Source organism: Ranitomeya imitator, chromosome 7, assembly GCF_032444005.1.
Source record: "Ranitomeya imitator isolate aRanImi1 chromosome 7, aRanImi1.pri, whole genome shotgun sequence".
Taxonomy (NCBI): Eukaryota; Metazoa; Chordata; class Amphibia; order Anura; family Dendrobatidae; genus Ranitomeya; species Ranitomeya imitator.
This window is the reverse complement of record NC_091288.1, coordinates 55,449,891-55,472,753: the sequence shown is the minus strand read 5'-3', so window position 1 is coordinate 55,472,753 and position 22,863 is coordinate 55,449,891. Positions and strand designations below refer to the sequence as shown.

Genomic DNA, 22,863 nt, shown 5'->3' with positions numbered 1-22,863 from the left:
GTTAAAAGCACCAACTGTCATCTCAGTTGTGGGGAAATCTGTCCTCACTGAATTTTACCCATCAATGGAGAGTGAAAATTCAGTCAAGGAGGAGAAAGAAGCAGATTTCTCTGATAAGACATCTACTATATAACTGTCTAAGGGTCACTTCCGTCTGTCACGGATATTCATTGGTCGCAGCCTCTGTCTGTCATGGAAATCCAAGCCGCTGATTGGTCGCGGCAAAAACAGCCACGACAAATCAGCGGCGGGCACAGTCCGGAAGAAAATGGCCGCTCCATACTCACCGCGGTCAGTGCCCGGCGCCTGCATACTCCCCTCCGGTCACCGCTCACACAGGGTTAATGCCGGCGGTAACGGACCGCGTTATGCCACGGGTAACGCACTCCGTAACCGCTGCCATTAACCCTGTGTGTCCCCAACTTGTTACTATTTATGCTGCATCAATAGTAAAAAAATGTAATGTTAATAATAAAACAAAACCTGCTATAATCACCCTCCGTAGTCCAAATACATATTCTAGAATACCCGATGCGTTAGAATCGGGCCACCCTCTAGTATTATATACCGTAGTTTCTTATTTTCATATGAACTATTGATTTATGAAATACAAATTAAAACAGTGACTAAGATTTTTGCTTTATTTTTGTTCAAGACTGGACGACCCCCAGAACACAAAGTGGAAAAAGGCCATTTTTTTCCTGGGATTCCTTAGATTATAAGGGAGGTCGACAATAAGATCAGGCTTGTACTTATGATACTTTTGGTGTCCTTAAATACAGCAGCGCAGCCTGAAACTTTAGAATTTTGTAAAACCTGGACAGAAATACTTGGGTAAGAAATTTCAAAGGAACTCTATAAAAATGGAAAACAAATGTAGCACTTTACTTTGGGCTATAAGGTACTTTATGCTGCCAAAAAAACTCTCTTTAGAAGGTAAAGCCCATTTTTTTTTTGCATTTCTCCAAAACATACAGTAAAAAAATAAATAAAGATTATATAGTAAGGCAATGGTGTTAATAGTCTTAGGCGACATTTCCACAATGAGCTTTTGGTGAATTTTTACGCTGTGTAAGGTTATAAAAAAAAAAAAAAAAAAAGCAAGCTATTTACAGCTATGCCTGTATGCGCACACAGAGAGAGCTGTCAATCACTGATAGGACCGCCCACTGGACCGAAAATCTCAGAAAGAACAGATGATTAAATGCTGAAAGCACAGGTTATACTTAATCTTTTCTGACAACTATCTACTCAGATGCCCCTGCTCCATGACACTGTGCTTGCAGGTTGGACTGCATTATTAAGGGGACAGGTTCTCTATAATTAACAATAACCAGTGGTGTATACAGTTCCTAATCAGATCCATGTGTCTCCATGGGAACAGCTAAACCATGGCATGTACATCACTCCCTCTCTCCAATTTTTTCTAATCTACAGACAGTACTGAAACATATAGAATAAACTAACAACTAGAAGATCATGGTGTTGGTTTCTTGTCTGAGCATGGGGACACACATGGACAAAACTATTGGGACACAGCCTAATAAATTAAATCAAGGAATTTCATTCAGTACAATTATCACAAGCGTATAAAATCACCACACCGTGTGCCTTTACTAACGTTTGTGGCAGAACGGCTGGTGGTGCAGAGCTCACTGACACCAGCGCGGTCATGTAATAGGAGTCACAGATGTAACAAGACCGATCATATTTCTTCCTTCCTTCCTTTCTGTAATGTTAGAGTAAAGTGCAAAAAAAGTCACCAACACTATCTGCTCTTCCCAAACCGCCTCAGACAGCTTCACGGTCGAACAACTACATGCAAGTCTTACATTACCAAGCCCAATGCCGAGCAGCTGCAAGCAAGCCTTATATCACCAATCACAATGGTGAAAAGTGGCAGAAAGTTTTAATAGAAGAGTGGAAACCAATATAGTATCAAATGTTGGGACAACTCCATGTTATTGCCTACAGCTTTAGGATGCGAAGTCATAAAAGTTCCTGTAAGTGTAATGTGTACGTGTCCCAATACTTCTTTCCATAGAGTCTAAGTCTGCATAAGAGCTGTATCTTCAATGGTAGGATATTGATCAATACTTTTTGCAAAGCTGCATCACTGCAAAGACAGACAGTCCTTAAACAGGTTTTTTTTACATTACTTTCTTTTACCATGTATTTCTAAATCAACATTGTGCAACAGTTCTGAATAAGGGCTGTAAGATGGTTCATCAAAGTATAAGGCTGGTTTCACATTTGCGGATGGAGGTGCTGCGGAGGGCTGCGTACGTCCTCCGCCCACATCGGCATGCGTCCTGTGTACCCTATCTTTACCATTAGGTACGCAGGCCATGCCAATGTACGCGAATGCCTCCGCATGCGTCGTTTTGACGGTGCAGCGACCTACGCCGAACACAATGAGTTGCATTTTGGTGCGGTCGCCGCACCATCAAAACGACGCATGACGAGGCATCCGCATACAGCGGCATGGCCTGCGTACCTATTGGTAAAGATAGGGTACTCACACCGCATGCCGACGGAGGAGCTGACCAGAGGAGGTGCGGCGGTGGGCGGATCTTCATGGAGGACGTACGCAGCCCTCCATCTGCAAATGCGAAACCAGCCTTACAGGTCAAAGATGCAACAAGAGTTAAATAAATGCAGTCACAATTAATGTAATATCTGTGAAGGTGCAGAAATTATTGGGAGGAAAAGTGATCGCCTAGTGAAAAGATTTTTTGTAAACATAAAGCAACATTGTACATTCCCGTCATATGCCATAAAGGTGAGTTGACGTGGCAGAACAGGAGTCAGGTCCTGTGACCCTTGTATGCCGTTATACCGAAACCGTGCCCCCTAGACTGCAGTGGAGAAGCGGGGGCACACACTGGTGTTCCCATAACTCCCATCAACTACAATGGAAGGAGCTGTCTATGGCAAGCACTGTCCGAACCCTCATGTTTATATGGAATATCCTGTGAATATACCAGAAAAGTAGAAGATAACCCATGTCACACCTTAGTATTTTTTGTGCATATAGAAACCCAGCTCCTGTGTAATAACATAAATAGTAATAATGTTCCCATGTTCCATTAAGGCAAGATTACGATAATCCTATCAGATCGGCTTCATTGTTACCAGCGTTTAGCACAGCCGGCCAGACATTGATGTAGACATGTCTATCTTGTAGGACACCACTGGTGCCTGCAAATGTCAATGTTCAGATCACAAGCAGCAATGGTTCTCAGTCTCATTTTTACGGCCCCTTCATACAACGAAACTCCTATAAACCCTGAAACAAACACCGCTAACAGCAAGGTATTGTGGAGTGAAAAGGCATCAGTTTCTTCAGAGTAGACGCCAGCTTCTCGTACTCATCAGGCCTTCATGTCAATCCAATGTGCAGGTTTTACATTTTATATGAAGGCACCGAAGATGAAACTCGCGAACCCCAATCATCTTCTCCATCACAATTCATCCTGAAACACACACAAGCATATGAAGTAGCAGTAGTTACCAAGCTTAAATAAGCCAATGGACATTGCTTCTACACAGACACAGGCATCTCTCATTTTTCTGCGCTTTTCCAAACTGGATCCAGATTTTTGAGCTCTATATAGTGCGCCTGGCATTCAGCTGAAACGGACTTTTGGATGTAGCACTATTAGCAGGAGGCTTGTTTATTATCAGAATTAACGCCGTTTCAAGATTATTTTGTGGCATAAACCGGCAACCCATCACTCAATGATCGAGCAAAGTGCTCGTTCGTAGGGTGAAACAGTCTTGTGAAATGCAAAAGATCATCGTTCTCGGCTGTGCACTGCCCTGTGTAAACAAGAAACGTGCTGCCGAGAACAATGGTTCCTTATGCGCACTGGCCAACCTATTATAAATTGTTCAGTGCACATCATTTATTATGGTCTGCCTATTTAAACAGGCTATTAATCGACCACAAATCGACATTTGTATAGTTCCGCCTGTCTGTGGAAATGGACCCCAAGAGCAGATGAAGGAAGACAGAGCAGCCCATAATCTGTCTCCAAACATCCTCTTTAACTGGATGCCAAGCACAGTATTCACCAACCTCGCTCTGGCAGCCATACACTTGGATCTTTTAAGAGTTAATTTTAAGGTAGTTGTTGATCAGTATCTCCTGAAAGTTCTTATTTAAAGGCCCCTTCACGCCCTGGCGATCATCAGCTGTAGGAGCGTTCATGAGAACACTTGCTTCTGATCATTGGCCCATGTAAACAGGCCGTGGACCATTCGACAGGCGCTTGTTCATCTACTAATTTATGGAGGCCTATAAACTGCAGTAATCGGCAGCACACTACAAACATCCCAAAAAGATATGTGCTGCCGACAACATGCATACCGTACCAGGACAAAATATTAAAGGGGGGGGGGGGGGGTGTCTAGGCTTTGGACAAAAGCTTGCAGTCACTCTGATTTTAGAGTGCTGAACGATGACAGCGTGTGGTGTTACCAGTGTGAGCGAGCAGTCCCGTGACCACTGGTTGTGTTTAAATGCCGACTAGAGGTGACTGGCTGATCTTAACTTCTATGTAGAGAAGTCGAGTGCGTCTAGTCGTCATGTGACCGCCATTATGCAAATCGCATACATGTATTCGACTGGCCGTCCGCTCGCACTAGCAGTTGCGGTTATCATTCATAGAAAACGACTGTAGAATATTGTCCCAAGCCTGGACAATTCCTTTAACGCTCTTTCTGTCCCCATAAAGTCCCTATCGGCCTGCGTAGTAGCGTCACACTAGTCGTCTGCCGCACTTGTCTAAATAAGCAAACCTCAACATTCCCCGCAAATGTGCTTTGAAGATTCTGTAATGTATTCCCATCAGCCATATTTAGGCTTATTTTACCCTTAAAATAGGATTTAAAAAATGTGGATAAAAATATGACTACTAATGGAGCAAATATCAATACCGTATATGTGCTATATCGAAATACTTTTTGCAAGCCCACAAGGGCAAGGGTTAGCGCTGCTGTAACAGGCAGTACCTTCCGAGACGGCTTGTTTTGCTTCTGTATGAATCCAATTCTTGCAGTTACCACCTTCACTATTTCTTTGGCATCTCTTGTATCCACATGTTCACCTTTTGCATTTTTCTGTACAAAAAAAAAAAAAAAAAATCTTCAGATGATCCCATTTTCTTGTCCAACTGCACATTCAGTAAAGCTCAGTCATGCCGGTTATAAAAATGCAAATAAGAATGGACGGGTGAATGGGAGCAGGTCCCGGTCACATTACACCAGCCATCCTCTGCAAATATGCCCCCGAACGTGCAACATGCAGGTGTATATGGAGATAAACGCCAAATACCTGTTTGGATCCCATGTAAGGGAAAAATTTCACAGTAGGGTATGCCCTGATGTCCGCTGACTGGCAGATTTGCCCATAAGCCTGGCAGTCCACCTTTCCAGCTTTTACTTTTCCTTTCAAAAGCTATAAAAAAAAAAATAAAAAAGCACAAATACAACATCTATTGGAAAATGCAAAATACAGGGGAAAAAAAAATTGTACGTACGGACGGAACGTACGTACGTACGGACGTACGTACGGACGTACGTACATTTTGCTGGTTACGCCTGCAAATACATTGATGCGTTACACATCTCCGGTTTCTGACTACTTACCCTGGCCACAAACTCAAATTCAGGAGCGAAACTCCTACATGGACCACACCAAGGCGCATAGAAATCCAAAATCCAATGGTCTTTGCTTGTTAACATTTCATTGTAACTTTCAGGTGTGAGTTCAGTAGCCATTTTTGGCAAATATCTGTTTGAATGCAAAGAGGAAAAAAAAGTTCTAAATCCTTCTTACGATATGGACTTCATATCAAGACCAACTTATAGGTCATAGTCAATCGCTGCTCAAGTGTTACCGGCTTTAGAAATTTTTTTTAATAGAGAATTTTGGAGTTAAAAAGTTTTCACCAAGTTTTGAAGTGCTCCCCCATCTTTAGGATCCGACTGCTGTGCAGCATGGCAATCTCCGTTCTGTAGGGACTGCAGACAATGGCAGAGCGGGGTCCATACAGAACAGCTGGAGAGGAGATGCCTACACCAAGCCTCTAGTCCATGCAGACGTGGCTCTGAACAATCCCATTTTTAGAATCACTTGTTATTTTATGGATAGGTGGTACACCTTACACTGTGCTACAAACTATTTAATTGGAGGTGCGCCGCCGTCAAGACTCCCAGTTACTATCTGTAAACTTATCTACTATGTATCCCATCTTCTAGGAAGGGAGGGGAATGGCTAGCAGATAGGATTGTTGATGGCTGCCCCTGAATTAATGGCTGCCCCAGAATTAAAGTTTACAGGAGGGTACAAAAGTATACCCCAAAGTGGATTATAGTTGACATTTGTCAGACTAGCCTTTTAAATAATTGAAAGCAGACATCTAATAAAGAGAGGTGCTTTGATTGGAGCTGCATGGTTGCACAGGCATATTGCCACTCTAGTCATTAGCTATTGGACTGATGACTATTGCTGAGAGATGCATTCAGCCATCTCAGTCAGTCCCATAGACCCTGAATGGAGGATCTCATGCATGACCATGCCGATCCATTCAATTCTGCCCACAGCTTAGGACCCACATTCTAGTGATCGGTGCCGGACCCCCAGTGATCATTTATCACCCATCGTATGGTTAGGTAATAAATGGGAAAAGTACTGCTCTGTTGCTGATGAATTATTTCAAGTCATTGCTTAGATAACCTTGTAAATGGCTACTCACGAAAGTCCCCAGTTTTTCAGAGAATAGGAGTCTCTGTGCCAGCCGCTATATGCACTAAAAGAACAAAAAGAAGAGCAGTGATTATATGGGGGCAGCTCCAGCCTGAAGAACATCATCATATATAAAGAACATGACTGGCACTTACTGGTAAAAATTAAGATTGTCCCTGTTTGCTGGGTAAAGTCTGATTTCCGGATACGCCTGGACATATTCCTGACTGCAAAGTGCGCTGTATTTCTGACAGTCCACGCTTCCGACATTGATCAATCCGCTTAAATGCTGAAATATATATATAGATATATGTATATAGATATAAAAATCAGCAAATGAAGGCAGCACTCCAAATCCTTTCAAAGGTGAAAAATGTGACTTTATTGAACCCACATCTCTGTGCGACGTTTCGGCTCACACAGCCTTTTTCAGGCTTGAAAAAGGCTCAGTGTGAGCCGAAACGTCGCACAGAGATGTGGGTTCAATAAAGTCACATTTTTCACCTTTGAAAGGATTTGGAGTGCTGCCTTCATTTGCTGATTTTTGTATCTATGTGGGCAGATGAGTGGACCATTCTGCCCGGGAGGCCAGGCACCCACCGGTGAGCATTGTGCTGTTCCAATTTTTTACGGTTTGTATATAGATATATATAAAAAAAATCCTATTGCTGTACAATGGTATCATAAGAACTCACCCCATGTAATGGGACCTGGAGGCTGAAAGCACAATAATGGAGCATTCATTTCTAGATGAGACAGACGCAGTTCAGGTCTGAATACATCAATCCAAATTATCAGCTTCCTTGAAACAACCGAGGACCTGTTCACATATAGTTTGCATTTTTTTTCCTGCTCTAACAAAAAAGTAGCAGTGTTTCGGAGTAAATTTAAAATCTCATTCACATGTTACTTTTGTTTCCCCATCAAAACCGCAGCATGTTAATTCTTTCAGCATTTTTTCCTTCAATAAGATCTTAAAAAACGTAACAGCAATAAACACATCAAGACAGCACAGGAAATGAATAAAATTATGCACTTTTTAATGTAGAATCGCAGCAGAAACAGGATTTTTGGTTGCTTACCGTAAAATCTGTTACTTGGAGCCTCCATTGGGGGACACAGGAACTATGGGTGTATGCTGCTGCCACTAGGAGGCTGACACTATGCAAATAAAAAAGTTAGCTCCTCCTCTGCAGTGTACACCCCACCGACTGGCATTATACTCTTCAGTTCGTGAGAAAGCAGTAGGAGATAATGAACAAGATTGAAAACCATAAACACAAACTTGAGAACAGTAAACGTGAGAACAGTTATAAAACATAAAACATTGGGAGGGAGCTGTGTCCCCCAATGGAGGCTCCAAGAAACAGATTTTACGGTAAGCAGCCAAAAATCCTGTTTTCTTTATCGCCTCTCATTGGGGGACACCGGAACCATGGGACGTCCCAAAGCAGTCCCACGGGCGGGAAAACCAGACTTCCATCAGGTCAGAGGACTCCCCATTGCCGCCAGCAAGATCCTTCTGCCTAGGCTGGCGTCCGCCGATGCATAGGTATGGACGTTGTAAAATTTGGCGAACGTGTGGATGGAAGACCAAGTTGCCGCTTTGCAAAGCTGTAGGGCGGAAGCCCTGTGGTGCACCGCCCAGGAGGCGCCGACTGCCCGGGTAGAGTGAGCCTTAATCCCAGGAGGGGGCACTCTGTTCTTGACCCGGTAAGCCTCCAAAATTGCCATTCTGATCCAGCGAGCAATAGTCGCTTTAGAAGCCGGTTGGCCTCTGTGCGTGCCATCAGGAATGACGAAAAAGGAATCAGTCTTCCGGAAAGAGGACGTTCTATCCAGATAGATCCTCACTGCCCTGACGAGGTCTAGTTTGTTCAACGATAGCTCCAGAGGATGAGTCGGAGCTGGATAAAAGGAAGGTAGAACGATGTCCTCGTTGAGGTGGAAGGTGGAAACCACCTTAGGAAGAAAAGAAGGTGGGGGCCGGAAGACCACCTTGTCCTGGTGAATGACCAAAAACGGAGGACGGCAAGACAGGGCCGCCAACTCGGAAACGCGGCGAATAGATGTGATGGCCACAAGAAAGGTCACCTTCCAAGATAGAACTGATAGAGGAATCTCCCTAAGAGGCTCAAAGGGAGAAACCCTCAGAACGTCCAGTAGCAGGTTTAAGTCCCATGCGTCCACAGGGGCCCTGTACGGCGGGACAGCGTGGGCTACTCCTTGAAGGAAGGTCTTAACCTGTGGCCGAGAAGCTAAGGTCTTCTGAAAGAGGATGGAAAGCGCAGAGACCTGGCCCTTCAGGGAGCTAAGAGCCAGGCCCGAATCCAGTCCTGCCTGAAGGAAGGCCAAAAGAGAAGGCAGAGAAAGACATGGATGGAAGGCGGTTGGACTCGCACCAACGGAAGTAAGCCTTCCAGGTACGGTAGTAAATCCTGGAAGATGAAGGCTTCCGAGCCTGAATCATGGTGTGAATTACCCGGTCCGAAAGGCCAGACGCTCTTAGAACCGCAGTCTCAACAGCCACGCCGTTAAACTGAGCGACCGAGAATTCGGGTGGCAGATCGTACCCTGAGACAGCAGATCGGGCCTGTCTGGAAGGCGCCAGGGAGCGTCCGCGAGAAGGTTGACGAGCTCCGCGAACCAAGCTCTCCTGGGCCAATCCGGGGCGATCAGGATGACTGGCACCCCTTCCGCTTTGATCTTCAACAGTTTGGGAAGTAAAGGAAGGGGTGGGAACAGGTAGGGCAGCCCGAACTGTGACCAAGGAATGGCCAGAGCGTCGACGCCCACTGCGACCTGGAGAGGAACTTAGGAACCTTCCTGTTCATTCGGGACACCGTGAGATCCACGTCCGGAGTCCCCCATCGAAGACAAATCTGATGGAAGACCTCCGGATGTAAGGACCATTTCCCTGCAGTGAGGCCTTCGCGGCTGAGGAAGTCGGCGGCCCAGTTGTCCGCGCCAGGGATATGCACTGCGGATATCACCGGAACCGTTGCCTCTGCCCAAAGGAGGATCTTGGATACCTCGGCAAGGGCCAAGGAGCTCCGGTTCCCCCCTGATGGTTGACATATGACACAGCCGTGGCATTGTCCATCTGGATCCGGACTGGCAGGCCCCTGAGAATCCTTTCCCAGTGGCGGAGGGACAGAAAGATGGCCCGAATTTCGAGGATATTGATTGGCAGAGCTGACTCCTGCGACGACCAACGGCCCTGAACCGTCAGGTGACGGAAAACCGCACCCCAGCCGAGCAGGCTGGCATCCGTTGTCACCACCTGCCAGTGAACTGGAAGGAAGGACCTGCCCTGGGAGATGAGAGGTGACGTCAGCCACCAGTTGAGAGACCGCTTGACCCGAGAAGAGTCTGATCAACCGATCCAGGGAGAAGACAGACCTGTCCCACTGAGACAGAATGGCTTGCTGAAGGGGTCGCAAATGGAATTGGGCGAAGGGAATCACTTCCAAGGTAGCTACCATCCTCCCCAGAACCTTCATGGCCGATCGGAGGGAGGGAGGCCGAGGACCCTGGAGCAAGCGTATGTCCCGACAAAGAGAGGATCTCTTGTCCTTGGGAAGGAAGACTCTGGTCTGACGAGTGTCGAATAGCATGCCCAGAAAGATGATGCGCTGAGAAGGGATAAGGCAGGACTTCTTCCGGTTGACCAGCCACCCGAAACGGGCTAAGGTGTCGAGAACAATGGACAGGCTTTCGTGAGCCTGAGAAAAGGACGGCGCCTTGATGAGGATGTCGTCGAGGTATGGAAATAGGACCAGGCCTCTGACTCTCAAGATGGCCATCAGCGCTGCCATGATCTTCGTGAACACCCTTGGAGCGGTTGCGAGACCGAACGGCAGGGCGACGAATTGAAAATGTTCCCGTTGCACTGCAAAGCGCAGGAAACGGTGATGTCCGGAAAATATCGGGACATGGAGGTAGGCGTCCTGGATATCTATTGAGCATAGAAATTCCTGGGCCTCCATGGAAGCAATTACTGAACGAAGGGATTCCATCCTGAAGTGTCTCAGGCGAACTCTCCTGTTCAGCAATTTGAGGTCCAGAATGGGGCGAACCTTGCCGTCTTTTTTCGGTACCACAAAAAGGTTCGAGTAGAAACCCGTGAACCGTTCTTTTTCTGGGACGGGAAGGATTACCCCGGATTTGAGCAGAGAAGCGATGGCTGCGAAGAAGCCCGGAACTAGAACGGGATCTCTTGGAGGACGGGATTGGAAGAAACGATCCCTGGGTCGGGAGGCGAACCCTATCTTGTATCCCGAGGATACAACTTCCCTGACCCATGCGTCCTCTACTGCGGAAATCCAGACGTCCCTGAAAAGGAGAAGACGGCCGCCCAACCTGGGAGTTGGGCTGGAGTCTTGCCGAGAGTCATGCCGACGAGGCTTAGCCTGGAGGAGAAGAGAACTTGTACCCCCGGTGGCGTCCTTAATGATTTGATCCAGCTGGGAGCCAAAGAGACGAGAGCCCTGGAAGGGCAGACTAGTGAGGGACTTTTTAGAAGATAAGTCCGCCTACCAGGCCTTGAGCCAAACGGTGCGGCGGATGGCAACGGCATTGCTGGAAGCCTGAGCCGCACAAGACGCGACATCCAGGGAGGCAGAGACCAGGTATTCATCGGCGTGGGAAATCTGGTTGGCAAGCTCCGCTAGTTGCACGGGAGGCGCCCCGTCCAGGATACCTCGACGGAGCTCTTTGGCCCATTTGGAGACGGATTTAGAAACCCAAGTGGAAGCAAAAGCTGGGCATATAGCCGCTGCAGCCGCTTCAAAAGCTGACTTCGCAAAGGATTCTATAGCCCTATCGTTAGAGTCCTTCAGAGATGCTCCGCCGGACAGAGGAAGCACCGTGTTGGTGGACAGCCTGGACACAGGTGGATCCACCGAGGGAGAGACCGTCCTATTGGCGGTAAGTTCCGGAGAAAAGGGATATAACACACCCAGGCGTTTTCCCCTCTGAAAACGCCTAGTGGGGTTCTCTCTCTCTCTGGACATGATTTCCTCGAATTCAGGATGAGGAGCAAAAAACTTGGAAGGTGGTTTGGCCCGTCTAAACGAAACCGCCTGATCTGCGGGTTCCGTAGAGGGATCTTTTATGCCACAGGATTGGTTTACTGCCCCAGTGAGATTCTGGACCATCTCCCTCATGGTGGCGATTTGGTTAGAATCCAGCTCCGAAATATCCTCCGAGGGCACATCAGAGAATGCCTCGCTTGACTCAGGGGAGGAGGGTCGAGGGGACACCGACCGCAGGAGAGGGCCATGTGGCGAGATGGAGCGAGAAGAGGACTCAGACCGACGTTCCTGTCTGGACCTTTTGTGGCTTATCAAGGAGGGCTCGGGCGGTGGTTCCTGCGACCCGCTGGCCGCGGCAGGGGTCTGCAGGGGTAACCGATCCAGCGAGGACACCAGGGTTTGAGACACCCGTGTTAAATCAGCCACCGATTGTGACAGAGAGGGGGTATCACTCTCGGGCGGAACAGCCGGAGGATCCTGGGCGGTGGGAACAATCGGGTTGCTGCAGGACTGACACAGCGGGGAGGACTGACCTGAGGGAAATTTGCTGTTACAGGACGAACATGCAAAGTACGTGACTAAGGCAGTAGATGAAGAAGTAGGGGGGCGAGAGCGGCCCCCTTTAGAGGTAGACATTTTGAGAGGACCCTGAAGATGCCAGTGGGTTAGGGGACAGTGGGGCAGAAGGGGGTGTCAGTCTGCAGTGCAGCTACTCACGGACCCGGTCCTGGAAGATGTCCCACTTGTCCTCGGTTGAGAACTCCCGAGGTGCTGTATTCCGCAATGCTGAGCCCACAGAAGATGCGGGCGAAGGAGCGTGGCGCGCTGCGAGGTCTACTGCTGCTGTGGGTGTGAAGCGGTGCGCACACCAGACGAGTGTCCCACGAGGAAGGGGGCGGAGCCAGACGCAGAGGCGCCGGTGGGCAGGACATAGTATGTCGGGCGGGAAAAAGCCCGCCCGCAGAAGTGGAAGATCCGAAAACCGGAAGTAGGCCCCGGCCGAAGCCGGGGCCTAAATTAGGAACCGGCGGCCGGGAAACAGAGCCGCGGCGCCGGTATAGAGCGCCGGAACAATGCGCAGCGATGGGAGGCTGGCGGCGCAGGCTGCTAGGCTGCGCCGCTGAAGGGCGCCGCAGATAACCACCTCCTGCGCCGCCGGAGCAATGCGCCGCAGCGAGAAGCGGAGCGACGGCCTGCAGGGCTGCAGCGCTGAGGATGTGCCCAGTGAAAAACCGCAGCGCTGGTAGTGCGCCGCGGAAAGGAGCGTACGGCAGCCATACAGCTGTCTTGTAAGAAGGTGCTGGCCACAGGGGATAAGAGCGCGGCGGCCAGAAAGGGGCCCCACGCCGGGGAGCAGAAGGCCCTTGCAGAATGGGGAAGAAATGTGGACTACTGCGGAAATACAGGACACCGATAAAATACCGGCCGCGCCGCAAGGATACAGGCGATGACCGGGTAAGAGGGGGTCACCGTCTGGGAGCCCCTAACAAGAACCACCCCCCCCCCCCCTCTAACAAAGATCTGGGATGGGATGGGGGAAATACTCACCTAAAACATCCCACGCCGGTACTAACCTTAAAAGGGGATGAGACGTCCAGGGAGCTGATGGACGTCCTCGTCTCCTCAACCGACAGGCTCTGGTGGGCGAGTGGGTGGGTGACGGAGGCAGGACCGGACTTCTAAGCACGCTTGTGTGCTAGGGTCTTGGTCCTGGTGAGGGATCTATGAGGATTACACGCCGTACTCAGTCCGTATTGTGGGATTACAGGTGTGACTGTTCACCCTGTATCCCTCCGGAAAACCTGAAAAGGAACGACGCACATTGAGGTAGATAAGGGTCTAATGAAAGACCCGTGTCCACGAGAGTATAATGCCAGTCGGTGGGGTGTACACTGCAGAGGAGGAGCTAACTTTTTTTATTTGCATAGTGTCAGCCTCCTAGTGGCAGCAGCATACACCCATGGTTCCTGTGTCCCCCAATGAGAGGCGATAAAAAAATTTATTTTGACAACTGCTTCAATTATTCCTGTGGGGAAAAAAAATGACGCAAAAATGCTGCATGTGAACATATACCCTTACTATTAAGACAATACCACCACAAGCAAGACTATATCACGTACCCGTGCCATGCGCTTCCACTCAGGCATCAGGGCCTGACATGGTCCACACCAAGGAGCGTAATAATCCACCATCCAGATCTCATCCCGACTCCGTCCCTTCACCAGTTCTTTAAAAGTTATGGGAGTGAGAACGACAACGGAAGGATTGCGAAGATCCTAAATTCACCAAAGGATGAGAAGAGTCACTCATTTTGCAGATGACAAAGAAAACAGATTTCATTGTGCTCGAATATGAAGATTTTTGGTACGCAAAATTTATTTCTTGGTTGCTTCATTGTGGGACACAGGAACCATGGGGGGGAGGGATACTGAACAAGTGCCCCCCATGGTCCCAGTGTCCCCAATGAAGAGACAGAAATAATATTTCTCCCAGACGGATCTACTCTCTGGTCCACAAAGTGGCCACTGATGGAGGAGCATGTGATCAGATCTGTCCAACAGCATCGTCCAATGGAAAACAGCACACAGGAAAGATGCGTTTCCATTGGAGGAAGAAGATTGGCAAATCTGGTCACATGACCCTCCACCGGCAGCGATTTTGTGGACAGGAGAGCTGTGCAGGAGGCGAACCAGTAATAATTATAGAATAGTAACGGCCACAAAATCATGTCCACAACACATTTGTTAAAATAAAGTGGCCAAACCCCATCAATGTTAAATGAAATATATAGGTATATGTATCCGTTTTCTCGGTCTTACACGTTGTGTTCAGTAGAGATCACTTATTAGGAGTCACATTAGGAATGTAGGATTACACTAAAAGATAAAGGACGCACCATCCACAATAGGCGGACCTAGTAGTAATACCGAACCGTCATATGACACACTGCGTATGCACACACTGATGAATTTAGCACGAATTTGCCAGATCCCCCCTTCCACCCAAATAACCATGACATGCTTGCACATGGAAATCAACATGGAGGTAGCATGAGAACAGCACTGAAGAAGTTGCAGGACTCTGTGCTCCACAACACCACGGGCCCTTGGAACTAGTAAATACAGGGACTGGTCCTTCAGAAATGCCATTCTCTAGGTCTCTAGAGTCTAGGACATGGCTTTTATGTCAAATTTCACTTGAACTCACTTTATGGTGTTACCGAAGACCACCTCCCATCAAATTTTTTTATCCGCTTAATATATTGCAATCCCCATATTATATAGCACTGTACTTACAATTGATCATTCTGCCTTTCTACCCAGTTAATTCTTCTCTTTTTTTCTGCTGTATGTAAAAACAGGAAGTCTCTTGTCCCTGCAAAAATCACTCCCTTCTTTAACTCCTGACTTAGCTGCTCTCAGGGCAGTGACTGATGACTCATACAGAGAACATTGACCTCCTGTTTCTACATGGAGCCAAGATGGATTCAGCTAGTCAGTTATTAATCATGTGATGTCAGACTTAATGGAAAAGAAGAATTAGCTGGGTAGAAAGACAAAATGAGCAATTGTAAGTACACAATGCTATATAATGTGATGACTGCAATATATTAAGAGGATAAAAACTTTTGCTGTTTAAAAGGGGGTGTGAAGTGCGGCTCATTTTATTGACCCAGACAGGTGCCCAATTACTGGCCAATCATGTTCGCGTTCGGGCAGGTATGTTCAGACCCGACATGATCTGCATGGCTCACCTTTCGATATGAAAGTTAACGGCACTGGACAACCCCTTTAAATCCTTCTCACCATGATAACATCTGGGTTTGACTCAACAGCTGCAATATATATCCAGTACCTCAATGAACTCCAAGATTTGCTCCGCACTGTGATGTCCCTCGTATTCATGAATATTGGACTGGTTGAACACGACGGTTGTGGGATAGGCTCTTATGCGATGCTGTAAGGGAACGGTAAGAATAGGTTAACATTTCCCTAATGTGGAGGCGCTTCTGTATTGTAGGATACACACTGCTGTCACTACACAAACCCTGTACTCCATATTCACTTACTATATTGCAGAGACTTTCATGAATCGTGCAGTCCAGGGTGCCAAATCGCACATGCCCAAACACTCGCTTTGAAGCCTTCCTCAATTCTGGCAGCAAGGCTCTACATGGGGGGCACCACTGCACATCGAAGGAATAACAATCGTTAAAATCACATATATACTGACAATATAATGTTGCAGTGCTGGTGGAGCGTTCTTAGAAGCGGGCATTGTGCCCGTCCTATGCGATTCCCTCTGGAAATGGAGCAATAAAGTGCAAACATTTCCCCTGTCAACTGGGCATCGCGCTCAGAAATGCCTAATTAGTGGCAGAAGTGAGCAGAGAAAAGCTCCATCAACAAGGGGCTACATTACTGTCACCACTAAAGAGGAATGCAGAATTACCCATAAACAACTAAAGTGTGCAATATGAAATAGTAAAAGGAATATCGTTTTTGAGTCACAAATAGGAATGAGCAGACCTGTTAGAAGTTCGGGGTTAATCCAAACTTCAGTATGGGTACCCAAACCCAAGAGAAATCAATGGAGCTGGAAAAAAAAAATCTCTCTCTCTCAAACCGTAAGGCTGTGTGCAGATGTTACGGATTTTTCGCTTTTTTTTTTTTCCCCCCCCCCGCTATAAAAATGCAAAAAAAAAAAAACACGCATCCATTAAGCATCCTATTAATAGAATGCAATCCGCAATTTTTGTGCACATGTTGCGTTTTTTTCTGCGAAAAGAAAATGCATCGTGATAAAAAACGCAGCATGTTCATTAATTTTGCAGATTTTTCGTGGATTTCCTGCTATTTAATGCATTGGGAAGCTCCGGGGGAAAAAAAAAAGAAAAAAAAAAAAGTGAAAAATCCACAAAAAAAAAAAAACGCGAAAAAACGCATGCGGATTTCCTGCAAAAAAAGTCCGGTTTTGTTCAGGAAATTTCTGCAAAGAATCCTGACGTGTGCACATAGCCTAAAACCATGTTCACACGTTGTGTTTCTTTGCCGATTTTTTTTTTAATGCAAATTAAAAGCTGCATTTTACAATACCAGCAAAAGCTCTGAGATTTCAGAAACCTCATGCACTCTCCTTGGCTTTTCTTCTTGACTGATTTGGAAAACTGCAGCTTAATACAGAAAACAATGAGTAACAGCAAAAACGCAGGAATCAGGTTTTGCTGAGTTTTTGATGCAGAAAACACAGGAGCAACAACAGGCACTAATACTGGATCTGCATGAAAAATGCAGCATAATAAAACACAGCAAAACCTGCTTTTTTTTAGCAGCTTTTTACTGCCAAGAGAGCACATTTTGCCTACAGATAAAAGAACCCCCCCCCCCACCCCCCAACAAAAAAAACAAAACAAAACAAAAAAAGCAAACAAAAACAAAACACTGCAACAAGGCAATGTGTGAACATAGCCTAAAACAGTCTTCCATGAAAAGTCCATGTTTGGAGTTCAGCACCTTGTACATTAGGTATCCGGTACGGACCCTGAACTCTACAGTTCGGGATCGCTCATCTAGTCAGAAAGAAACATTTTTCCGTGCATGGCAAAACGTGGAGCATGCACAGAACATTTTCTGCTATGACTAAATAACCCAGGTGATTGTATGTTAAAAAACAAAAAAAAAAAAAACGAACAAGCCCTTTTAATTGGCCATCCAACATGGCCCAGATAGATATAGAAAAAAAAAAAAAAAATAAAATAAAAATATATAAATATATATATATATATATATATATATATATATATATATATATATATATATATATATATATATATATATATATATATATATATATATATATATATATTTTTATTTATTTATTTTTTTTCTCTTTTCCTTCACACCATAAGAAATACTGTGCAAAAAAATAAACAAAAAAAAAACAAAGAAAACGGTTTCCACTCACAGGAGTAAAAAAGTCCACCAGCCACGGTTCTCGCTCGTTTTCAGGGAAATTCTTTGGTCCCAGTGTAACGACATGAGAGTTGACACTATCTTTTGCAAAAGTCACCAATTCATAAACATTTGTTTTTCCTTTAAAAGAATAAAATATATCAAAATGCCAGGAAGTGATAGAATTTCTACTAAAGCAACGAAAAAAAAACACAAAAAATACAAATCCTGGTTTACAAATGTAAACTTTCTATAAAGAATTTTTAGACAGGTTTCAATTTATTTTATTTTTTAAAACTTCTGTAGCAAGTTCAGTACATGACTGATCTACCACAGGTGAAGAGCGAGACGTGGACCGCACATCCAAGGACCATATACTGATCTAATGCCGCGAGGGATCATTTACAAAATGGAACATGAGGTCCTTAGTCTACCATTCTGATCTGATGTATGAAGCCCACTTCCTCTAGAGTTGTGGTCGATTGTAATTAGCAGAAGTCCGCAAGAGGCGCTCTGCCTATTTTTGCTCAGCTCACATTGTGGAAGGTGATTTTGTTTTTTGTGCCTTTCACATGGTGTTGGTGCTGTATGGCGGCCATTGTTGCTGTGGTTTTGTGCCTCTGGGGTGATCTGGAGCCTTGGGGGCTCAGCCCTTCAGTTTGGGTGCTGTGAGGCACCAGGCCACTGTGGCAGCGGTTGACACATGACGCCGCACCTTTAAGCTTATAAAAAGTTAGGACCCAAAGAGAGGTTCACCGTGACGTGGCGGTGGGCTACATACAGGCTGATCAGAATGTTAAAACCTCATGTTCAGTTTTCTACATTTTTGCGTCTCTCTCCAACTGTGATACACAAAGTACTGGTCCAGGCTCAGATCTACAGGATGCGAGGGTGATCCATGTCAAATTCAGTAAAATTAAGGGGAAACCCGAGATCGTGACACACGTATTGCAATACACGACTTATATAACAGCATCGTCACGAGCTCACAGTCCTTTACACTATCTAAACGGACCCCATTGCTTCCAGCATCATTCAGCATGTGAAGACATACAGCTGTAAATACAACCTAGACACGGGCTATTTTCTTAATGTAGGTTAAAGGGAAACTGTCACCAGGATTTTACTACCCCATGTGAGAGCAGCATAACGTAGAGAGCCGGATTCCAGTGATGTGTCACTTACTGGGCAGCTCACTGCAGTTTTGATAAAATCTGTTTCCTCTGCTGCAGATCTAGCAGTTCTCTGAATGCGGAGCTCTGTATAACTCCGCCCACACCACTGATTGGCCAAATCGGGGAGAGAGGAGCTCCCAGATACACGTGTGTGATGTATTAAGTATTTTATATCTGTCTTGAGAATGTTTTGGCTATGAGCACCATGCACTTTACTCTGTATTTACCTATATGCAATATTGAACTGTGCCTCAAGCGGATGATATTAAATTCTTTATCTTGGATATAATACACGTGGTATATTAATACCCAAGATACTGTCATCATATGTTCTGTCCAATGTATGTTTCTTTCCATCCTGTTTTTTCAGTTTGCTCTTCTCTCCTTAAAACCTTTTTAAAATTTGTATTTTCAATAAAGACATTATTGATTCTTTACGCTGTGTTGGGGGGACTTTTGTTGCTAGTTTACAGATTTTGCGGTTGATCACAGTCCTTCGTACTTTTGTGGCTATTCCATTTAGTCTAGTCTGAGAGTGATTATCTGCTGACAAGATTTTATCAAAACTACAGCAAGCAGCCCAGTTAGGATACATCGCTGGAATCAGAGTCTCTGTATTATGCTGTTCTCAGATGAATAGCAACAACCTGGTGACAGATTCCCTTTAATGGGACCTCTGAGGACTCTAAGCAGGGATAATTTTGAGACAAAGCATTTATCAATATCTTCCCCAATCTTCAAGGAATCATCCATATTTGCAGATTAATAGGAATGAGGTTAGTGACTCATCGCTCTCTAAAATTATCCTAAATTTGCTCCATTTCTCAATTGTTCTTACCATGATGGATTTCAAAGTCATTGGTGCCTTTCCCTTTAAACGCTGCCACACAAGGCTTGTGGATATATAGGGAACTGCAGGCTGATGGGTGAGACTGGCAGTCAAACCGTCCGACCTTGCAAGAGACAGAGGGGAGGGGGTTAATACAATGCAGGACAGAAGTCTAGCTGTAAATCACCATGGACGGGTAATACAAGAGTGGGAACTAGTTTGGATCTAACAGGAGTTAGTATGAAGACCACCAAATGTCTCACGAGGGGCTGCACATGCTTTACTCCTCCTCCATGCTTTATACTGCTTCTGTCTGGTTTGAACAGCCACTCATATTGAGCTTAGATGAGGAGGCTAAACAGAGCAGATTCCCTTCCGGACCCCCTTTATCTCACTGCAGTGCATGGACATGTCAGGACGACGACATCTAAATGCAGTTTTCGGGTATGCACTGACGCTCAACATACAGCAATTCTTTAAATGTGAACGTGGCCCAACAATGACAGAAGATTTCCGGCACGCATCTGATAACAGTAGAGAACGGCCTGTGACTAATAAAACCCTTCACATGAAAGGCGACAGCAACAAAAGGGTTATCCTTTTATATTGATGACCTATCCTTGGTGCGACACCCAGCACCCCCGATCAGCCGGATGTGATCAGCTGTGGAACAGCACAGATCTGTCATCCACACCTCCACCATTATTCATCCAAACAAGGGCAGACGTGCAGTACCCGGCTGTGGCCACTAACACTTGATGGAGCTGTCCACATCCACAACTGATCACACCTGATTACACCTGGCGGCCACCGCCATCAGCTGCCAGGCACTCCCGCCAATCTATCAATATAAAAGTAGTGAGCGGACAACCCCTTTAGGCTATTGGGATTTATGTGCGAGATTACTTACCTGTACATGGTCACCACGCAGTAAAACATTCAACTTCTTGAATTCTGGGAGATATAAAGCTTGATCTTGTCCGTAAGTGAAGAAAATAAGCCATCGATGATATGTCAATTTGTCCTTAAAAAGGGAAGAAAAAAAAATTGAAGAACCATCAGGCGCTATTCTCCAGTTATACAATATAGAAGGCCACCATAAATTAAGTGATTGTCAGTGAATTACTTAAAGGGAACCGGTCAGCAGTTTTGGCCGATATAAGTTACGGCCATCACCTTTCACGGCTGATATACAGCATTCTATAATGCTGTATATAAGCCCCAACCTGACCTGGAAGATCTGGAAAAATAAGTTTTATCATCGACACCTGCGGGGTGGTCCGGTCCAAGGGATGTCGCAGCTGCCGCACTCCTGTTGCTTCATGGCTCCCCGGCATCTCGCTCCTGCGCAGGCGTACTTATCTGTCCTGTTGAGCGCAAAGCAAAGTACTGCAGTGCGTATGTGCAGGGGCTCTTTGACCTCAACAGGGCAGATAAGTATGCCTGCGCAGGAGCACAATGTCGGGGAGCCTGTGTGGATGATGCAGTGACGCGTCATCCACACGAAGCAAGCAGGAGGGCAGCATCGGAAGAAGAAGGAAGGCGCCGGACCAAGACCAGCGACACCCCTCGCACCGGACCGCCCCGCAGGTGAGTATAATAAAACTTATTTTTCAGTTCTTCCAGGTCGGGGATAAAAATGTCCTGTTTTGGCGATTGTTGTGGTTCCTCAAGTTGGATCTAACAGTTAGCACATATCCAGTGGACCTTCTCATCTTCTTACCTTTAAGGAATCGGGAGAAAGATTCTCCAGGTCTGGAAGATGTTCCATCACTTCTTTGTAGATTTCTTTAGAGTCTAATGAATCGAAGAACTAAACGAGCCAAGAAAAGAAGAGCGTTCATACACAGACATATTGGATCTGACCGTTCTGCCACTGCAATGAAATCACCATTACCAGAACACCTCTTCTCTCTTTATCAGACAGATTGGCTCCTGGTGGGAAGTACGCCGTGGTGCTGGTGGACACATCCAGGTTGTCACAGAGGTCAGGCTGAGCGGTGCAGTCCATCCATCCCACGCTCACAAGTCCGTCCTAATTTACAAGAAAAGCAGGTCCATATGAAGGGCCTCCTGTATACAAACTATTCATCTGTTTAGATTTATATTTTCATGATTTTGTTTTACAGATTACCGTATTTTTTTAGGCTACATGACGCACCTTACTATAAGAAAATCTCCAGTTTTAGACATCAGAAAATAGGAAAACTACATTTTCTACTAATTAACATTTACCAGGCGGCTTTTTAAGCAGCGGGGTTAAAAAATAAATAAATCAATAAGCAGATGGGTCAGCATCACCAGAGGTCAATAAAGTTCTCTATAGGGAGATAATAGTCACAACAGTCAGCTCCTCATAGTGCTTCACTACAGCATTCACATGACACTGCCGCATACACACGCTTCTGCCGATGACACGCAGATCTACCTATCTGGACCTGACATCCCCTCCATACTGACCAAAATCACACAATATCTATCCACTATTTCATCTTTCTTTCCTGCTCGCTTTCTAAAACTGAACATGGACAAAACAGAATTCATCATAGTAACATAGTAACATAGTTAGGCTACGTTCACATTTGCGTTGTGCGCCGCTGCGTCGACGACGCAACGCACAACGCAAATAAAAACGCACCAAAACGCACGCAAAAACGCTGCGTTTTGCGACGCATGCGTCCTTTTTTGCCGAAATTTAGACGCAAGAAAAATGCAACTTGTTGCGTTTTCTGCGCCCGACGCTTGCGTAAAAAGAAACGCATGCGTCGCACAACGCATGTCCATGCGTCCCCCATGTTAAATATAGGGGCACATGACGCATGCGTCGCACGACGCAAACACGCAAAACGCTAATGTGAACGTAGCCTTAGTGAGGCCGAAAAAAGACATTTGTCCATCCAGTTCAGCCTATATTCCATCATAATAAATCCCCAGATCTACGTCCTTCTACAGAACCTAATAATTGTATGATACAATATTGTTCTGCTCCAGGAAGACATCCAGGCCTCTCTTGAACCCCTCGACTGAGTTCGCCATCACCACCTCCTCAGGCAAGCAATTCCAGATTCTCACTGCCCTAACAGTAAAGAATTCTCTTCTATGTTGGTGGAAAAACCTTCTC

The 22,863-nt window shown here is 46.0% G+C and overlaps 1 protein-coding gene across 1 annotated transcript in view; it reads right to left on the bottom strand.

The window, feature by feature from the left end:
* Positions 1 to 1,890: 1,890 nt before the first annotated feature.
* Positions 1,891 to 22,863, bottom strand: part of DNAJC10 (DnaJ heat shock protein family (Hsp40) member C10) — a 61,244-nt gene continuing 40,271 nt past the window's right edge. The window contains exons 10-23 of the mRNA XM_069733241.1: positions 21,640 to 21,777; positions 21,466 to 21,555; positions 20,653 to 20,766; positions 19,752 to 19,866; positions 17,752 to 17,879; positions 15,857 to 15,973; positions 15,643 to 15,744; positions 13,908 to 14,063; positions 6,907 to 7,040; positions 6,762 to 6,815; positions 5,653 to 5,797; positions 5,339 to 5,461; positions 5,017 to 5,124; positions 1,891 to 3,476 (exon numbers count right to left, since the gene is read on the bottom strand). Coding sequence (XP_069589342.1) covers positions 3,465 to 3,476; positions 5,017 to 5,124; positions 5,339 to 5,461; positions 5,653 to 5,797; positions 6,762 to 6,815; positions 6,907 to 7,040; positions 13,908 to 14,063; positions 15,643 to 15,744; positions 15,857 to 15,973; positions 17,752 to 17,879; positions 19,752 to 19,866; positions 20,653 to 20,766; positions 21,466 to 21,555; positions 21,640 to 21,777 — 1,536 coding nt within the window. The 3' untranslated portion in view covers positions 1,891 to 3,464. The remainder of the gene's footprint in view (positions 3,477 to 5,016; positions 5,125 to 5,338; positions 5,462 to 5,652; positions 5,798 to 6,761; positions 6,816 to 6,906; positions 7,041 to 13,907; positions 14,064 to 15,642; positions 15,745 to 15,856; positions 15,974 to 17,751; positions 17,880 to 19,751; positions 19,867 to 20,652; positions 20,767 to 21,465; positions 21,556 to 21,639; positions 21,778 to 22,863) is intronic.